Raw genomic sequence first — 17,229 nt, 5'->3', positions numbered from 1 at the left:
TCCCTGGCCCCTCTCCCAGCAGAGACGCCACTGCGCTGCCAGCACTCTGGCCCGTCGCTCCTGCTGGGCAGGGCGGGCGGCGTGGCTGGCTCTGGCGGGGCTGCAAGCTCCGGCTGCTCTGAGCAGCATGGTAAGGGGGCAGGGGGTCCCGGAGGGCAGTCAGGGGACAGGGAGCAGGGGGTGGTTGGATGGGGCGGAGGTTCTGGAGGGGGCTGTCAGGGGATGGGGAGCAGGGGGGTTGGATAGGGGATGGGGTCTCGGGGGACCTGTCAGGGGGTGGGGGGTGGATAGGGGTCCGGGGGCACTCGGGGGATGGGGAGCAGGGGGCGTTGGATGCGGGTGAGGTCTCGGAGGGGTGGTTAGGGGTGGGGGGCCCAGGAGGGGGCGGTCAGGGGACAAGGAGCAGGGGGGGTTGGATGGGTTGGAGGTTCTGAGGGGGGCAGTCAGGGTGCGGGAAGTGGGAGGGGGTGGATGGGGGTGGGGGCCAGGCTGTTTCGGGAGGCACAGTCTTCCCTACCTGGCCCTTCATACAGTTTGGCAACCCCGATGTGGCCCTCGGGCCAAAAAGTTTTCCCACCCCTGGTGTAGGAGGATGAAAACAAAGGAGACTGTTAGCCCTCAGTGCACTCCACAAGACAATTAGATGTTGACGGGAAGGTATGCCTGTTGGGTTAAACATCCTCCTTCCCCATCTGAGCGTTACAGCAACTACAGTGTTAGCTACAGAAAGACCTGGTACAATGTGGTTACTGCAGGGACACTTGCTGAAGGAGGATTGGGATCAACCAGTGTATTTTTTGTTCTCCAGGAGCATTGGGAAGTAATTGACTGTGTCCAGGAGCTGAACCACTCAGTGAACAAACTCTTCAGTCTGGCTGCTGGAGCCATTGACAACTGCGTTAAACTCACCGATGGGCTGGGGGTGTGCGGGCTGCTCAAGGCACTGAAAGCTCTGTTCAAAAAGTAAAGCATTTTCTGTCTTTCTAATACACTTATCCCAGGCGAGTGAGCAAGTGTCCAATAGGTGGCTCTGAATGCAGTGCGGGGGGAGACCTGAGGACATTGTGGTTTGTGATATTGTCACGTTTCTATAGACACAGCTAGTGTTTAGCATAATCCCTTCCCTTGTGATCTGCCACTCAGCTCATCTATAAAGATCCCTCAACTTGTGGCTTTTCATGAAAAGTGGAAGTTAAACATGATTGGAGGTAAAGCTCCTCATAGTCACAGTATGCCTGAATTTTCATTGATAAAGTGCCTAAAAGCACTTCTGGGAAAGAACCACTTCTGAGAGGGCCTAATAGAAGAGAGGCATGGTAGGCTGGTGAACATAACCCTCAGTGGGAAACATGTACGGTGCACAAGTGACCTCCCCCTTACAGTATTTGCTGCATAGCTTCCCTGTAGAATAACGAGGGACACTAATCAGAGGCAATGTATTTTTTCCCCTATTAAATCTATCACATACTCCCATTTAAGACAGCATTCCAGTACTGATTTCCCCTACTTATCCTTTTTTCCCTGGGCCAAGGCAGCTGCTAACCCTGCATAAACGAAGTCTTAGCATCAGTGCACTATTGGCTCTGTGGGGAGAGGCCTGTTCCGTGAGTAGGTGGAAGCAGAGCACTGCTCTTTGGTGAGGGAACAAGAGGTGTGAGAGGAGCAGTAGCCTCTGACTTTGGCTCGTCTGCTCGAGGAGAGAGCAGTGATGCTAGTGACAACAAAGTGCTCTGCTCCTACCTGCGTGATGACGGTGGGTTCCAGTCACTCAGCTACTCCTTCAGGCTACTGTGACTGGTGCTCTGGGCACCACCCAAACCCCTCATCCTCCAGGGTGGGTCTGGACCTGCCACTGCTGACCACCTCTAGCCTGCAAATGTCAGGGCTTGGGCTGGAGCCAGGAATACTTCCTTTGTGCTCCTCTTCTTGTTCAGGTGCTTCTGGCTCTTTGCCTGAGATGAAGTGAACTGCTCATAGCAAGTGCCATTGCTGTAGTCTGAGGTCTTATTCCGTTGCCTGTCTTTGCTCCGTCTCTTTACACAGGTATGTGTCTGACTTCACTACTACTTTGCAGTCCATAAGAAAGAAGTGCAAACTGGATGATATCCCCTCGGATTCCCTCTTCCAGGAAGACTGGACTGCATTCCAAAACTCTATCCGGTAACTTGATAGCATGAGCCAGGCTTCCGGTGCAGCAAACACTGGAAACAGGGCTCTTGAGAAATGGCACATGGTATTTGGTCCTGAGGTCAAGCTGGTTTTTACGTGAGAACGGAAGGGGGAGAAGGTCTTTATTATTTTTTTCAGCCTGGGTATTTTAGCTCCCTTTTTCTCTATTGCTTGAGACTCCCTTCTGGAAGTATGAAGAGTCCCCACTCCCATTTGCCATTTTTAGAACTTGTTCTTTTTGTACCTTTGGCTAATTCTGAGTCTCTTTGCTCACCCATACTCTGTCAGTTTTGAGCAGAGGTGAAATTAACTAGTGGATTTCTTTGTGGCAACAATTTAGTAAAAGCTCTCTGACCATGCGAACAAGCCTGTGTCGTAGTGTGGTCACTACTGTGGGAAACTGTTTCTAATTTGACTGCTGCTTCAGAGCCAGGCTGCTTGGGAAGAGGGGGAAGGCAGGACACTCTGTGGTGGTAGTGGCTGCAAAACTAGAGGAATTTTTGTTTGTAATTTTTATAAACATCTGCTTAGTGGGATGGAGAAGCAATGATTTCTGAAAACCCTAACAAACCCCAAGACAGTTGGAACCCTGGAGCCTGTGTCTCTCAGGCCATAACCATCTGAATGCTCAAGAAAGGGACACTCCATAATCTAGGCCTCCAGTATGATCTACTTTAAAGTTGGTTTGATATCAAACAAATGTGGCTCTGATGAGGCCCTGCTAGTTCAGATTCACATAGGGCAGAAGTGGGCAAACTACGGCCCGTGGTCCACATCCATCCTGCAGAACCCTCCTGTCCGGCTCCTGAGCTCCTGGCCCAGGGGGCTCGCCCCCAGCCCCTCCCCCGCTGTCTCCCCTCCCCTGCAGCCTCAGCGTGCTGCACCCCCGTACACTGCTCGTGGTGGGGGCTGCGGGCTCCTGGGGCAGCGCCGCGGCAGAGCCCCCCCACCCGGTGCCCTGTGCTGCGCAGCCCGGCCGTAGTGCTGCCAGCCACCAGTACTCCAGGCAGCGTGGTAAGGGGGCAGGGAGCAGGGGCGGCTGGATAGAGGGCAAGGGAGTTCGGGGGGGCGGGAGGGGGGTCAGGGGTCTGGGGTGTGGATAGGGGTTGGGGCAGTCAGAGGGCAGGGATCAGGGGGGTTGAATGGGGGCAGGGGTCCCGGGAGGGCAGTCAGGAAGGAGAGGAGGGGTTGGATGGGGCGGCGGGGGGCAGTCAAGGGACCGGGAGAAAGGGTGGTTGGATGGGGCAGGGGTCCCGGGGGGGCACTCAGGAAGGAGAGGGGGGAGTTGGATGGGGCAGCGGGGGCAGTCAGAGCAGGGGGTCTGGGGGCGGACAGGGAACGAGGGGGTTGGATGGTATAGGAGTCCCGGGGGTCGGGGGGGGCATCAGGGGGCAAGAAGCGGGGGGGGTCGGTTGGGGGCCGGGCCACATCTGGCTGTTTGGGGAGGCACAGCCTCCCGTAACTGGCCCGCCATACAATTTTGGAAACCCGATGTGGCCCTCAGGCCAAAAAGTTTGCCCTCCCCTGACATAGGGCTATGTCTACATGGCATCTAAATTAGTGGAAGCGTTAGTGGAGATTGAGCATTAGGTGGCTGTTGGCATTTTAAGCAGTATGTTTACTGATTCTGCTCAGAGCAGGATACATCACTTAAAATAGCTACTGGAGCTGAGCTGGTGTTAGCCATGGTGGGAAGTATTTCAGAGATGTGTAGTGCAGACCTGGCTACGGTGTGACATCAGCAGGAGAGAGTGAGGATATGAGCATCATGTTAACTGCCAAGCTGAAAAAGTGATTCCTACCATGGGGAGAGCTCCCTCTAATCATCCAGTGATGAACTTTATTCCCAGAGACTTGCATACTAAGGCTAGATGGCGTGAGGGAGAGTCTGGGAACCTGTGTGCTGACTCCCCCAGGTTCACAGCATGGTGTGTTTTGTTCTGTTCCCTCCCAGGATAATAGCTACCTGTGGTGAACTCCTTCAGCAGTGCGGGGACTTTGAGCAGCAGCTAGCAAACAGGTAGGAAATGCTGGGGTTAGCATGCAATCTGTATACGGGTCTATGCAGTTAAAAGGAACCAAACCCCAAGGTGCTCCGTCTGTATGGAGGCTGCAGAAGGAACGCAAGAGCCAATGAACTTTGCTAACGGCAGTGGAAAAGTAGTGACTTTGTGTACACCGCCAATCCACCTAGGTCTCCCTGGTCAAGACCCAAATGTGTAACAATGGCCTATAAAATTGCGGGGGCGGGAATAAGGGAGGCAATAGCTTCAGACATTATGGTGTCACAAAATGAAGCTGGGCTTTCTAATGAGGGATGGTTAGAGATAGAGAGAAGAGCATGCACTGGCAGAGTGAAACAATTTAGATGCTTTGCTGTGTGGAACTGAGGTACTCGCATCTGTTCCTGGGAAGGCAGGAAATGCAGCCAGTAAAGTTTCCACTTGCTGCTGCTGTTGGGAAGCTCTGATGAGCAGCTTATTGACAAAGCCCACGTGCAGCATCTCTCTTATCAGGAGCCATCTTAGTGACTTCCAGGAGATTCAGGAGCTAGGTAAATAACCAGGCCAGACAAAAGGAGCATGTCCTGTGCTGCTGAGGCTTCTGCTTATCCTTTGAGGGTTCTGTAAATCACCAGCTAATGGGAACTTCATTTGCAGTGTACAAAGAGTGGCTTTTGGGGGTGACTGGGAGAGCAGGTAAGGGGACAGTTTACAGAAGATGCCCCAACTCTTAACCCCTTCAACCTAGGACTGGTTTTGTGGTTGGGTTGTCTCCCATCCTGATTTTGGGGGTGAGATTCTGGCATGCTGCAAGCTTGTTAGAGTCCCTACAGATATCTGAAGCTGCAGTGCCGCTCTCACATTGCCACATGGGAGCAAGTTTCTGCTGCCGATAGATCTGTGGAATGGCTACCTTATGTCTTAGCCCTGGTCTACACTGGGGATGCGGGGGGGATCGATCTAAGTTACGCAACTTCAGCTACATGAATAACGTAGCTGAAGTCGCCGTACTTAGATCGACTTACCGTGATGTCTCCACCGCAGTGAGTCCACTCTGCCTGCGCCACTTGCGGCGCTGGAGTACAGGAGTCGAGGGGACAGCGCTCGGGGGTCGATTTATCGTGTCTAGATGCGATAAATCGATCCCCGCCAATTCGGCGGGTAGTGAAGACATACCCTTAGAGACGTTCATTTGGCCCTGGAGGGCTCCCTCTGGGACTTATGCGCCAAGATTGGCTGCTGGGGTGAGGTGGAGGTCACCACAGAGCAACACATGGCACGATTTCTGCCAACTGTGGTAGGGAGGGTGTGAAACATGATAGGGCAGAGTGGACTAACCTCAGGGCCCGGTAGAGGCTGCTTAACTTGTTTGTCAAAGTTTAAAAAAACATGTGGAGGGCAGGGGCACATTAGCTCTGTTCTTTGCTTTATTTCTCAAGCTGGAGCCTTGTGTGTCAGTAAAGCTGGTGATGCTGAGATGGGGCCTCCCAGAAGGACCATGGGGGAAACTCCATGCAGGGCTGGGGCAGGGGCCGTGGGAGAAACTCAGGAATTCTCTTGGAGCAACCCAGTGCCAACTTCAGTGGAGTTTGCTTGTAACTTTGTTAGTTGTGTTGGTTGGTTTCAGGGTTTTATCCACTGCTGGGAAGTACCTGTTGGACTCCTACAGCCCTTGTAGTCTGTCTGGCTTTCAGGATGCCAGCTCTGCAGAGAAGAAGAGCTTAGTTAAGAACCCCTGGCAGGAATACAATTCCCTCCTGAAGGAGACTCCGTCTGAGTATGCCAGCCTCATGGAAACACTCCATACCCTAAAGGTAGGACTGCTGTGCTGCTTGGGACACATCTGGCAGTTGGGGCCACTCCCTGGTCACATGCCTCCATAACAGCAGCCTGTTGATTGGGAGGGGCATTCCAAAATCTCCAGACACCCCAGTCCCAAAAGAACGAAATGTCCAGAGCTGTGAGGCTCTGGGCTCACTCCCTCTCTCTGAAGTACAGAGCTCTGGGTGTGTGCAGTTCAGATGAGATATCCCAAGGCAAGAGGCAAGGGATAGTTTGTATTTGAGGGCCACCTTGAGCTCCAAGTCTGGTCATTGTCTTTCCAAGATTTTCTCAGCAAGTTACACTCTGCTGGTGTACCCATCCTGAACTGTGTGTAATTCTGCCTGTGCATTCATGTGTGCATCTGCGAACAGGGTAAAGCAACTCCAGTTATCTTCAGGACTGATCTAATTTATGTTTGTTTGTCTTCCTTAGATCGTTTGTAATAATAAAGCTAAGTTATTTGTTCTGTCTTCCTTATTTTCCCAGGGTGTTGAATTTTTTGGTACTTAAATTACACATAACTCATGCATCAGTACCCTCAATATTACACATTTGATTTGTGTAGAAATAACATAGTCATATTTCTGTATTCAGCCTTCTCTGTACCAACTTTTTGTGCAAAGCTATTCCTTGATTCCACACAGCAGGCCAGTTGCTTGTGCCCTCTGTCCATGGTCATCTAAAGGTCATGTTTGTATTCCTCCTCCTCATTTCTGTAACTTCATAATAGCTTTAGTGAGCAAATGGATTATATTATCTAAGGTTTCTTTTAGTGATTGCTTGGCAGAGTGCAATAAAATCTCTGTGCTGTTGCCAGCCCCTCCTGCAACTGGCCAAAGGAGTTATACGGAACCAGGGAAAATCTTTCGGTTGGATTGTGACTGTTAAGCCCTGGTTTGTACTGGATGGGGTGTGGAGAGGGCGTGCTGCTGTGTGGGGAGTGCATACTGCAGTGGCATCTCTTCCACTTCCACCCTTTCAGCAGCTACAGGTGTGCTCCCCTCTGTGCCTGACCAGGTCTGCTGGCTGGTGTGGAGGGGATGTGGTGGTGGAGGGTGCCACCCTTTCCTGCCTCCTTTCAGGGACCTCGCTCCCTAGGGGCCTTGAGTAGGAAGGAGAGGTAGTGCTCTCCATTGGTAATGTGTGTGGCCCTTGCGGGACGAGGATCCTTTGTGCTGAGCCCAATCAAAACCTTTCTTTCTGATATTTTAACCTAGGCCTCCTATGATCAGCTTAGTGGCATCTGTATGTAACTGTTCCTTTCTGTGTTAGGAGAAAGGGACGAGTAACCACAACCTGTTGTCTGCATCTCGATCTGCCCTTACCCACCTCAACCAGCTAGCTCACCAGCTGGCATTTGACTCTGTTTTTCTTCGCATCAAACAGCAGCTCTTACTGATTTCCAGGATGGAGGTAAGTTCCCTGGATGGTTCCACTGATCCAGTATAGCTAGTGGGAAAACCTAGCATGGATCTCTCCCCACGCTTTTTGGGAGCTTGAGACTAGTAAACCCTCATTGCCTCTCATATTGGATGCCCTCACAGCTACCAGGATTTCTGTTTTCTCGGGTGTAAACTCCCTTCTTGGAACTGTGCTCTTGCTTCAAAGGAGAGCCCCACAGGCCCCCACCACTGCATCGTCCGCTGGGATTTGTGGCTCCAGCGTTCCGACATTTCTGTGAAAATAATTAATTTCAACCTATGTACAAGGTTTTAGAGAAGTGTTTTAGAGGAGGGGTTTTTCCACAGTCCTTGGTTTCTTTAGGAGTCCACTGGCAATCCCGATCCTTGTTAGCATATGACCCCACTCCCTTTCTTGGGGGCTGCTACTCATGCTGGCTGAAGAGAGTGTTGACTGGTTCTCTGCTTTACTCCTTCCTAGGGCTGGAGCTCAGGTGGCATTGGGGAGACACTAACAGATGACCTGCCAAACTTCAGTCTGACTCCTCTTGAGTACATCAGCAACGTAAGAGCACATGGGGATAGTTTCTAGAAATGGCCAAATCTCGGGGGACTCTGTAATTTGGCTGTCAGAGTATTTTTGTTCATTGTATAAGGGCAGGAGTTGCTGTTTTGTTGGTCCAGGTTCCTACCCCTAGGATTTCTGAACACCACTCTATGAGGATTTTAGGCAGTTGTTGGAGAGGGACCTCTTGTAAAGGGTGCCAGGAAAGCACCAAGGTTTCTGGAGAGCCCAGGAAAGGTGGTGGAAAATTACTTCTCTATTGAGTTGTGTTAACACTTGTACTGGGGTGGGTTACTCTGCTGCAGTCCTTGGCACCCCCTGCTTCCTAGTTGTAACTATGGAAAAGTGGCGTCTTTCAGTATCTCTTCAGTCACGCAGCTCTTGGAGAGGCTAGCTCAGCAGAGTAATCACACTGAGCACATAGGGCTGGAGTCCCTGCCGTTTGCTGGGATGACTTAGTGTCATTATTGGCTTGAAAAGAGCTTGATCTCTTTTCCCCTCAATACATGGGAGCCTCTCCCATCTCCCTTTCTGCTGCAGCGATAATCTTCTGGTGCTGGGATGCCAAGAGTGAACAGGGGCCATCAGTCTCACTGGTTGGTCTTGCTGGCTATATACTGTTTAATCCTTACTCACCAGCAGAGGCTTGAGGACTGCTCCTGAACTTCTTCCACGTGCTGCTTCTCATTATCGTCTCTCTCTCTAAATGGGCCAAGGGCAGTAATTCTGAAGCCTGTGCCAGTGAGCAAAGATCAGTCCGATACTCAAGAGAATTGTACTGACCTGCTGGATGCTCACTCCACCCCCCAGTGTAATTTGACAAACAGGAGGATGTCTGCTCTTCACTGTGATGTGCCCCGGGCAGCACTGCTCTCATTCTGCATGTCTCATTCTCAGACATGCACAAGGAAGAGACCCTGAGGGGGTATGCCCCAGCTGAGCAGCTGAAGGGAGGACCTGAGGCCGTAGGATGCGGTCAGTTCATTTCTGGTGTTGGCATTCTGAAACTTGCCTCTTCCCATCGCATGCAGATACCAAGAGTTGGTCACCTGCTGAGGTGTGGGGTAATTTCCCCACTTATTTCTAACTTCAGCCACCTGGGAGGGTTCTGTTACAACACAAGGTTCGTGGGCAGTGTCGCAGGAAGAAAAGAGAGGGGACACCCCGCCACCAAATTCGTGTAACCAAGCTGCTGATGCAGACTGCCTGAGAGAGGCCCTGGTGGGATTGGTGAGACTGATGGATACATTTGGCAGCAGTTGAGTGCAATTTTAAACCAAGCACGTCATGGCATCAGTTAGGGTCTCGTTCTGTAAGGATTCAAAGGGAATTTGAGCCTTTCTGGGCCCAGGAGGGGCTTCTGGGACTTGTTCAGATGTAGAAAGTCTGCTTTCTTTCCCAAGCCACTCTTTAACCTGTGATTGAGATGGGAGCGTGATTTATGGATTGAGACCAAGTGAGACTCTCCTTGGGTGGCCCCAAAACCAAGCTGCTGCATGGCCAAAAAGCTACAAGTGCCGTTTAAACTCAAATCCACAAAACTGGACTTTCTATGTAGAAGAGAGAGCGCAACGTGAGCTCAGTAAAAGAGATGTTAATGAGACTCGATCTGCTCTCCAGAGCACCAGTGGATGAAGGCAGAGTGCTCTGAGCTATGCCCCTGCCCAGAGTACAATGCAATTATAGCTGGGAATCTGTGTATCAGTCTTTCTTGCCATGGTTGCTCCTGTAACTGGGCCTTGACCTCTTGGAAAATAAACTTGTGTTTGTACAAAGGGAATTAATGGTCAGCGAGAGATGGACGTCACTTCCTGGCGTAGTGTGGGTTGGTGAGCTGCTGTCACGCTCTGTGTTCAGACCTTGTAGGTGGGGGGTCCTCTCTCATTGGCGTCTCATTCAGTGAAGTGCCCACTTAATGCACAAACCTTAATAATTCAGTGTCACGCTTACGGTTTTCATTTTTTTTAATCCTAGATTGGACAATATATTATGTCCCTCCCACTTCATCTCGAGCCATTTGTTACTCAGGAAGATTCTGCTCTGGAACTAGCTTTACATGCTGGTAAACTGCCGTATCCACCAGAGCAAGGTAGGACAAGACCGATTCACTGAGGTGTCTGGAGGAAAGCGTGTATTTTTAGCATTGCAGAGATATGAGTTGTGGGGATGAGGTTGATTTCCCTGCTGATGTGGTACCTTACTGTATAACCATATAGTGCCTTCCGGTTGTCCCTCCCTAATACTCACAATGAGACCCTAGTTAATGAGGAAAACTTCAGCACCTTCACTGAAACTAGAAGCTTTAGGTCGAGCTGTGTTGATGTCTGTATTGAGGGAAGTTGCCCTGAAGAGGGGATGAGCCCACATGGGGGCTATGTGTGAGAGTGAAGAGATGAGTTCGTTAACGTGCCAATGCCAGGGCATTATTTGGTTCGCTAGGATCTGTCTCACGGTCAGTGTGAGTTCCTGGGAAATGCTGTGTGGTTCCCTTTGGGTGTCGAGTTGAATCACAATTGTAGCCGCACTTGATGCGTTCACTTATTTCTAGCTCTAAATCTTCGTTATTTGTGACAATGCCCCGGAAACCCCTCTGAGCTGTCCGTGTTGAAATGTCCATCATGAGCACTGCTCTTTGGCTGGCACCAAACCGCTGATGTTTGAGAGAAACACTGTCCACAGAGAAGCTGTTTGGATAATTTGTCTAGCTAATAAAAGATCACATGATCTGAGCACTATAACAAGCCCTACCTAGGTAGCACAAAGCGACACACAAGCGGAGAGAGAGTGCTGAGGGAAGCAGGAGATCTGTGTTCCATTCCTGGCTCAGCCACTAACTCATTGTACACCCTGGGCAAATCGCTTCACGTCTGTCTGTTTCAGTCACTGCATCTGTAAAATGGGGAAAACACTACTTCCTCCTCAGCTTTGTGAAGTGCTCTGAGCTGCCTGGGTGAACAGCACTACACGAGTGCCAAGCCTGAGGATTAATTAAAGTATTAAATGAGGGAGGGTCACACTTAAGCAAATTCACCACTTTGGTGGAGTCTCTTCTGAATAACATCAATGCATAGCCTGGCAGAGACCATCCCTGTTTCTTGCCCTCTGGCCCCATAACCCTGCTCTGGGGCTGACTGTTAAATAAGCTTGTGGCATCCTGTCAAATCCTAGGCTCCCCTTCTCCCTACTGTCCTCCCTTCTCCTGTTCCTGAGACTCCCTGTGCTCCCCTGGCTTTTGTGCATCAACACAGCCATAAGCTGTTGGTATGTGACTGGCTGAAGCAGATGGGCACTGCCCTGAGTGTGATGAAGGTGGGTGGTGGTTTCAAGGAAAACACTTCAGTCACTACAGCATCAGTAGTCCTCTTCAAACTCTTGTAGCTGGCAGGAGTGAGGCTCCTGTGAGCTCTACATTTTGGCCCGCCTTCGTGTTTCTCAAAGACCTCTCAAATGAGGCTTTTGGCTTCAATGCTCCCCACTGACCTGTCCCTCAATTCTGTTACCTCTGTGCTTGTATCCTGACATGGCATGGAAAGCTGGCCTGAATAGCTGCTCATCTGACATAGATGCCTGTGCAGATATGTGCATTCCCACCTGTGATACACGGGGTGGCGGGGAGGGAATATTGTGGGGGTGAGCTGGGTCCTGAGCAGTTTACTAGACATACTATAAAGAACAATAATTATACACAATGTTCATGTTTCCAACCTGCCATTTTACCCAGATTGGCGTAAATAAGGATTATCAAGGGCTCTTCCTTCTGCTGTTGCTGATCAGATCACCCAGACCTCCGTGAGAGCTGAAGGAAAGCACCTGTAACTTGAATTCCTCATTCCATCCCCTTAGTGTTAAATTGTAAAGTGGCTTGGTCTGCGGTGTTTAATCTCTTATGGACATTTGTTTTCACTGCCAGTTGAAGCAGTGTATGGCTTGATGCTTTGCGTTCTTCATAAGAACGGCCATACTGGATCAGACCCATGGTCTGTCTAGCCCAGTATCCTGTCTTCCGACAGTGGCCAATGCCAGGTGCCCCAGAGGAAGTGAACAGAACAGAGCAATCGTCAAGTGATCCATCTCCCGTCGTCCACTCTTAGTTTCTGGCAGTCAGAGGTTTAGGGACCCCAGCGCATGGGATTACATCCCTGCCCATCCTGGCTAATAGCCATGGATGGACTTATGCTTCATGGATTTATCTAATTCTTTTTTGAACCCTGTTATAGTCTTGGCAATGAGTTCCACAGCTTGTCTGTGCATTATGTGAAGAAGTACTTCCTTTTGTTTGTTTTAAACCTGCTGCCTATTGATTTCATTGGGTGACCCCTGGTTGTCTGAAGGGGTAAATGACACGCCCCTGTTCACCGTCTCCACCCCAGTCATGATTTTATAAAGTCTGTCAGATCCCCCTTAGTCGCCTCTTTTCCAAGATGAACAGCCCCAGTCTTTTTAGTCTCTCCTCACGTGGAACCTGGTCCATCCCCCTGTTCATTTTGTTGCCCATCTCTGGACCTTTTCCATTTCTAATAGATCTTTTTTGAAATGGGGCAACCAGAGCTGCATGTAGTATTCAGGGTGTTGGTGTACCATGGATTTATATAGTGGCGTTATCTCTCCCTTTCCTAATGGTTCCTAATGTTCTTTGCTTTCTTGACTGCCGCTGCACATTGAGCGGGAGTTTTCAGAGAACTATCCACTGTGACTCCAAGATCTTCCTTGAGTGGTAACAACCAATTTAGACCCCATCATTTTGTATGTATAGTTGGGATTATGTTTTCCAATGTGCATTACTTTACATTTATCAGTACTGAATTTCATCTGCCATTTTGTTACCCAGTCACCCAGTTTGTGAGAGCCCTTTGTAACTTTTCACAATCTGCTTTAGACTTAACTATCTTGAGTAATTTTGTATAATCTGCAAACTTTGCCACCTCACTGTTTACCCCTTTTTCCCGATAATTTATGTACACAATGAACAGCCCTGGTCCTATACAGATCTCTGGGGGACAGTTATTTATCTCTCTCCACTGTGAAAAGTGACCATTTATTCCTACCCTTTATTGCCTGTCTTTTTAACTAGTTACTGATCCATGAGATGACCTTCCCTTTATCCTATGACTGCTCACTTTGCTTAAGAGCCTTTGGTGGTGGACCTTATTAAAGTCTTCCTGAAAGTCCAATTACACTATATCCACTGGATCGCCTTGTCCACGTGTTTGTTGACCCTCCTCAAAGAATTCTAGTAGATTGGTGAGGCGTGATGTCCCTTTACAAAAGTAATGTTGACTCTTCCCCAACAAATCATGTTCATCTCTGTCTGATAATTCTGTTCTTTACCTTTTTCCTCCTGTAGCTTGCTAAAAATACGATGTGTGGTTTAGCTTGTGATGTGCATGATTTTCTTTCGTTAAAGTATTTTCATATTTAAAAGGGTTTCATTAGCTTTCGAAACACCTCGCATGTCGCCGTGAACAGAGGACGCCTTGCATGTATCCGTTCTGCAGGGACCTTTGTTGCTTACTGGAGGGCTTCTCCATGTCTGAATTAGAGAAGAAGTGCTAGCCGGAACCCAGCCCACTGCTGTGCATGGTTGCCTCATATCTCTGTGGAAATGACTTAATGAGGATGAGTAACATGAAGAAAGAGTGTTGTGTATTTAGCTACCTTTTAATGTGAGATAGCAGCTGATAACAACTAAAAGAGCTAGCACCAGTCACCACCCCCACTCTCCATAGACCAGTCTGAGAACCGCTTTCTGTCTAAGTTCCAGTACCTTAAAGTTTTTCAGATTAAACTGACTTTTTCTTTTACCTAGCACAGAATTCACCCCCAGCTACAGACTGAGTAAGCGCAGGCGAGTAGGGGTTCTGATGGCTAATGAGAACTTTCTGTTCAGGTGACGAGTTACCTGAGCTGGACAACATGGCTGACTACTGGCTAGGTTCCGTCGCCAGAGCTACAATGCAAACCTACTGTGAAGTTATCCTGCAGATTCCAGAGCTCACCCTTCACTCAGCGAAGCAGCTAGCCACAGACATTGGTGAGCGCAGAACATACATTGTCTAGTGAGCTGCTTCTCCCTAGCAGGCCTTACTCTCCTAGACCCCAATCCTGTAGTGTGCCAGTAAGCTCCCAAGCAGTGCGGTTTGCTGTCCTTTCCTAGTGGGCTCTTTGGGGGATAAGAGCTCCTAAAGGAGCTGCTCGATATCTTGCATCTCAAGGCTTTTGATGATGTTGCAGCTAACAGCTGAGATGGCCGGTTAGTGGTTCAATTTCAGAGCCCATTGTTCCCCACTGTTGGTACTAAGGGCATGTGCCAGACTGCAGCCCAAGTCACTCTCTGAGTGACATGTCAACTAGTAAAGCTGTAGAAATAAACCAAGTGGTCAGAGTTGAAACCCGACAGCTTTGTTTTTGGCAAGACTTGTCTCCTGGACACTTGGAGAAGCTGGGCCTTTCCAACAGGTGTTGAGGGGATAGGGAGAGAAGAAGTGATTGAATCCTCTCCTGTTAGTTTGTGCAGTTATTGAAATGTACCCCATTCCTCTGACCAAAACCACGGATCACGTAAAGCAGTAACCGAAGATCCAAAATGTAAGATGGGAGCGTAACTAAATTCCAGCCGCTTTTCAGGTGCTGTGAGTTAGTCTGAACTAGTGCTGATGGACAGAGGACATCTGGTGTAGTGCTTTGGGGGCAGAATTGCCATGGAGGCTTCTCTATTACATGGCTCTACTTTGGGGAGTGTTTGACATAGTAACCATTGCCTGTTTAAATACATTTTGTCCTTCAATCTTGTAGATTATCTGATAAATGTGATGGATGCCCTCGGACTTCAGCCTTCAAAGACACTACAAAACATTGTAACACTGTTGAAGACCAAACCAGAAGACTACAGGCAAACAGCCAAAAGCTTGCCCCGCAGGTTAGCAAGCAACATCGCCACCATGAGAAGTGTGGACTATTAACTCCAGGCCCTCGAGAAACACCAGCAGGGGAGCTCTTGGCTAAAGGCTAAATTTCCTAAATTGAATTTTTTCTCCAGTAAACTTTCCAAGGATGATGGGAATGTCGTTGGGGAAAAGAGGAATTTATTTGTGACTCATTTAATACATTTCTTCATTTGGAAATGTTGAGAGAGCTCTCTAGGTGTTTTGAACTATGAAATGGAAAAGAAAAATATCTTAATGACCACATTTCCCTATGGCCATCTGGGTGACCTGGGTGAGTTAGAGCTGTCTTGTGACAAGTGTGACACTAGCTGGAGAGTACATGCCGCATGACAATGAAATGACTGGCTTTTTTAGTGCAGTCTAACCAATGCTGACTGAAATTACAGGGTATGTGCAGCGTGGATCAACTGAAATGAGGACTCTACTACCTGCAGGCAATGCCCATTGCTCAAGTCGTTCATTATCCACAATCTCATGAAGGTAGCGTCTCAGCAATTTGCAGAAAAGGCAGGACCAAACTAAGCCCTGACAACAAAACCAGTTTAGCAGGTTGTCTCTCAGGAGACTTTCTTCCTTCTGAAGCTCTTGGGAAGCTTCTAAGGAATTGGATGTAGCAGTGTTGTAGTCTTCTTGTGAAATGGATGGAAGTGGTGTGTGGGTTTTTGCGAAAAGGCTTCTCTAATCTAGGAACGCTTCCCAGGGTATAGGCTTGGGGAAAGTATAAACTGATCCCACTGTTCGGATTTTGGCTGTGTGGAATCATGGTTGATACAAATGCAGTTGGGGGAAATTCTGCAAGGCTCAGCTTATGGGAACCTTTTTTGGGTGAATCAAGTCTTAGAAATTTTAAAATGTCTGATTTTGGGGGTGGGGGTGGGGGGGCACTAGAAGAATTTCCCTGGAACATCTGCTCCATGTAGTGTCAGTCTGAACTGTTTTTCCAAGCTACCTATAGAATTTGACACTTCATCTGCAACATTACTGTAACCAGTTTTTTTGGCAAGAGAGGAATCCTGATCTGGAATGCAAACCAACACAAATATTCAGGTGTGTCTTGATTCTAAGCACAGGCTGTACCTGAAAGGGATTACGACTCTCTTGGTTGCTGGCAGCAGTAGCCCTGAGGTTTTATTGCTCTCCTATCAGAATGGAATAGTCTATTTAACAGTGAACTGCCCTCCTCTGAATTGCAGAGTGAACTCTTTATCTGGTGTGTACTTAAGAAACGTGCAGTTACAGCCCATTTAACCAAATAAAAATAAAACCTTTCTACTGCAGAGTTGATTTTCTTCTCTTTTGCTCCAGCACTTTGTCCTTTCTCCCTCTTCTTCCAGCTAGAACAGAGGCATTTTCCTGATCTCAGCCGATCCTCTCTGGATTTGCTGACATGCTCTGCCAAAGAGGCACCCATTCATCATGGATCATCTTCACAGATATCTCCTTGTCTTGAGTTTTGGAGGTTCTGTGCCAAACTCCTTCATGCAGATGAGGACATTTGCTTAATCCCCATTGGACTATGTGTATGCAGCAGTGACCTGATCTTCAGCCATGTGTCTGTTGTTCCTCTGCACCAGTCATTCCCCATGCAGTTTTCAGTAGCAGTAAAGAGTATGCAGCAGACCTATAAACCTCTCTCAAGATGGGGGGAAATCAGAAGACACATAAAGGAGTCAAGTGGCTTTCAAGGATATTGGTCTCTAAACAATATTTCACACTGCTTCCTTTTTGCGGCTACGTGGCTCCTGTCACTGTAGTTCGGGGGGGTGTGGTGGGGGGGTGCTGTGTCCTTCCAGAGGAGATGCCAGTTCTCAAGGTGAGTTGCACAGGGAAGGGTGCTCTAGGTCAGAAGTGCTCGGTTTCAGCAGCCCCCAGCTGCTGAGACTCTAATAATGTAATTTATACACCCGGCGCTGACTTTCTCTGAGCACCTCAACAAAAACACCCCATTAGTTTATGTAATAAGGCAACACATTCAGGGGTGTCACAGAGCAGAAACAAAACCTCAGCATGCTCCCGCAACTGTGCAAGGGGAAACAAGTCTTGAAGCGCTTTGGTGTATGGGGGGAGGAGGGAATTCTAGTGTTGCAAACCTTGGTTGACCCTATCTCGTACTTTGAGGTTCTCGTCAGGCAGATCGGCCCTTCATTATTCACTTAAGGCCCATCTAATGGGTAAGGCCTCAAAGCATAGTTGCTCCTGGGCCTGTATGTTGTAAATGGCCGAAGGCCTTGCTGATTGGCAACATCTGCAGAAGGGTGAAGATGACTTGAGTAGCACAGTAGGAATTGGGCATCAGGCATGTGTATGGGACTTGTTTTATGGTG

General features: G+C 48.9%; 1 protein-coding gene across 4 annotated transcripts in view; it reads left to right on the top strand.

Annotated features, from left to right (window-relative positions):
• COG7 (component of oligomeric golgi complex 7) overlaps positions 1–16,182 on the top strand; it is a 31,895-nt gene extending 15,713 nt beyond the window's left edge. For 2 of the 4 annotated variants that reach the window (XM_073361601.1, XM_073361604.1), the window contains 9 exons: positions 809–963; positions 2,044–2,160; positions 4,124–4,189; positions 5,800–5,986; positions 7,269–7,409; positions 7,878–7,961; positions 9,936–10,050; positions 13,849–13,992; positions 14,754–16,182. In XM_073361601.1, the coding sequence (XP_073217702.1) occupies positions 809–963; positions 2,044–2,160; positions 4,124–4,189; positions 5,800–5,986; positions 7,269–7,409; positions 7,878–7,961; positions 9,936–10,050; positions 13,849–13,992; positions 14,754–14,920 (1,176 nt within the window). In that variant the 3' untranslated portion in view covers positions 14,921–16,182. The other 2 variants (XR_012161059.1, XM_073361603.1) reach the window with 2 other exon arrangements.
• Positions 16,183–17,229: the final 1,047 nt, after the last annotated feature.

This window comes from Lepidochelys kempii, chromosome 10 (genome assembly GCF_965140265.1).
Source record: "Lepidochelys kempii isolate rLepKem1 chromosome 10, rLepKem1.hap2, whole genome shotgun sequence".
In the NCBI taxonomy this organism is placed as follows: Eukaryota; Metazoa; Chordata; order Testudines; family Cheloniidae; genus Lepidochelys; species Lepidochelys kempii.
Note: the sequence above shows the minus strand (reverse complement) of the source record. Positions and strands in the feature narration are given on the sequence as shown.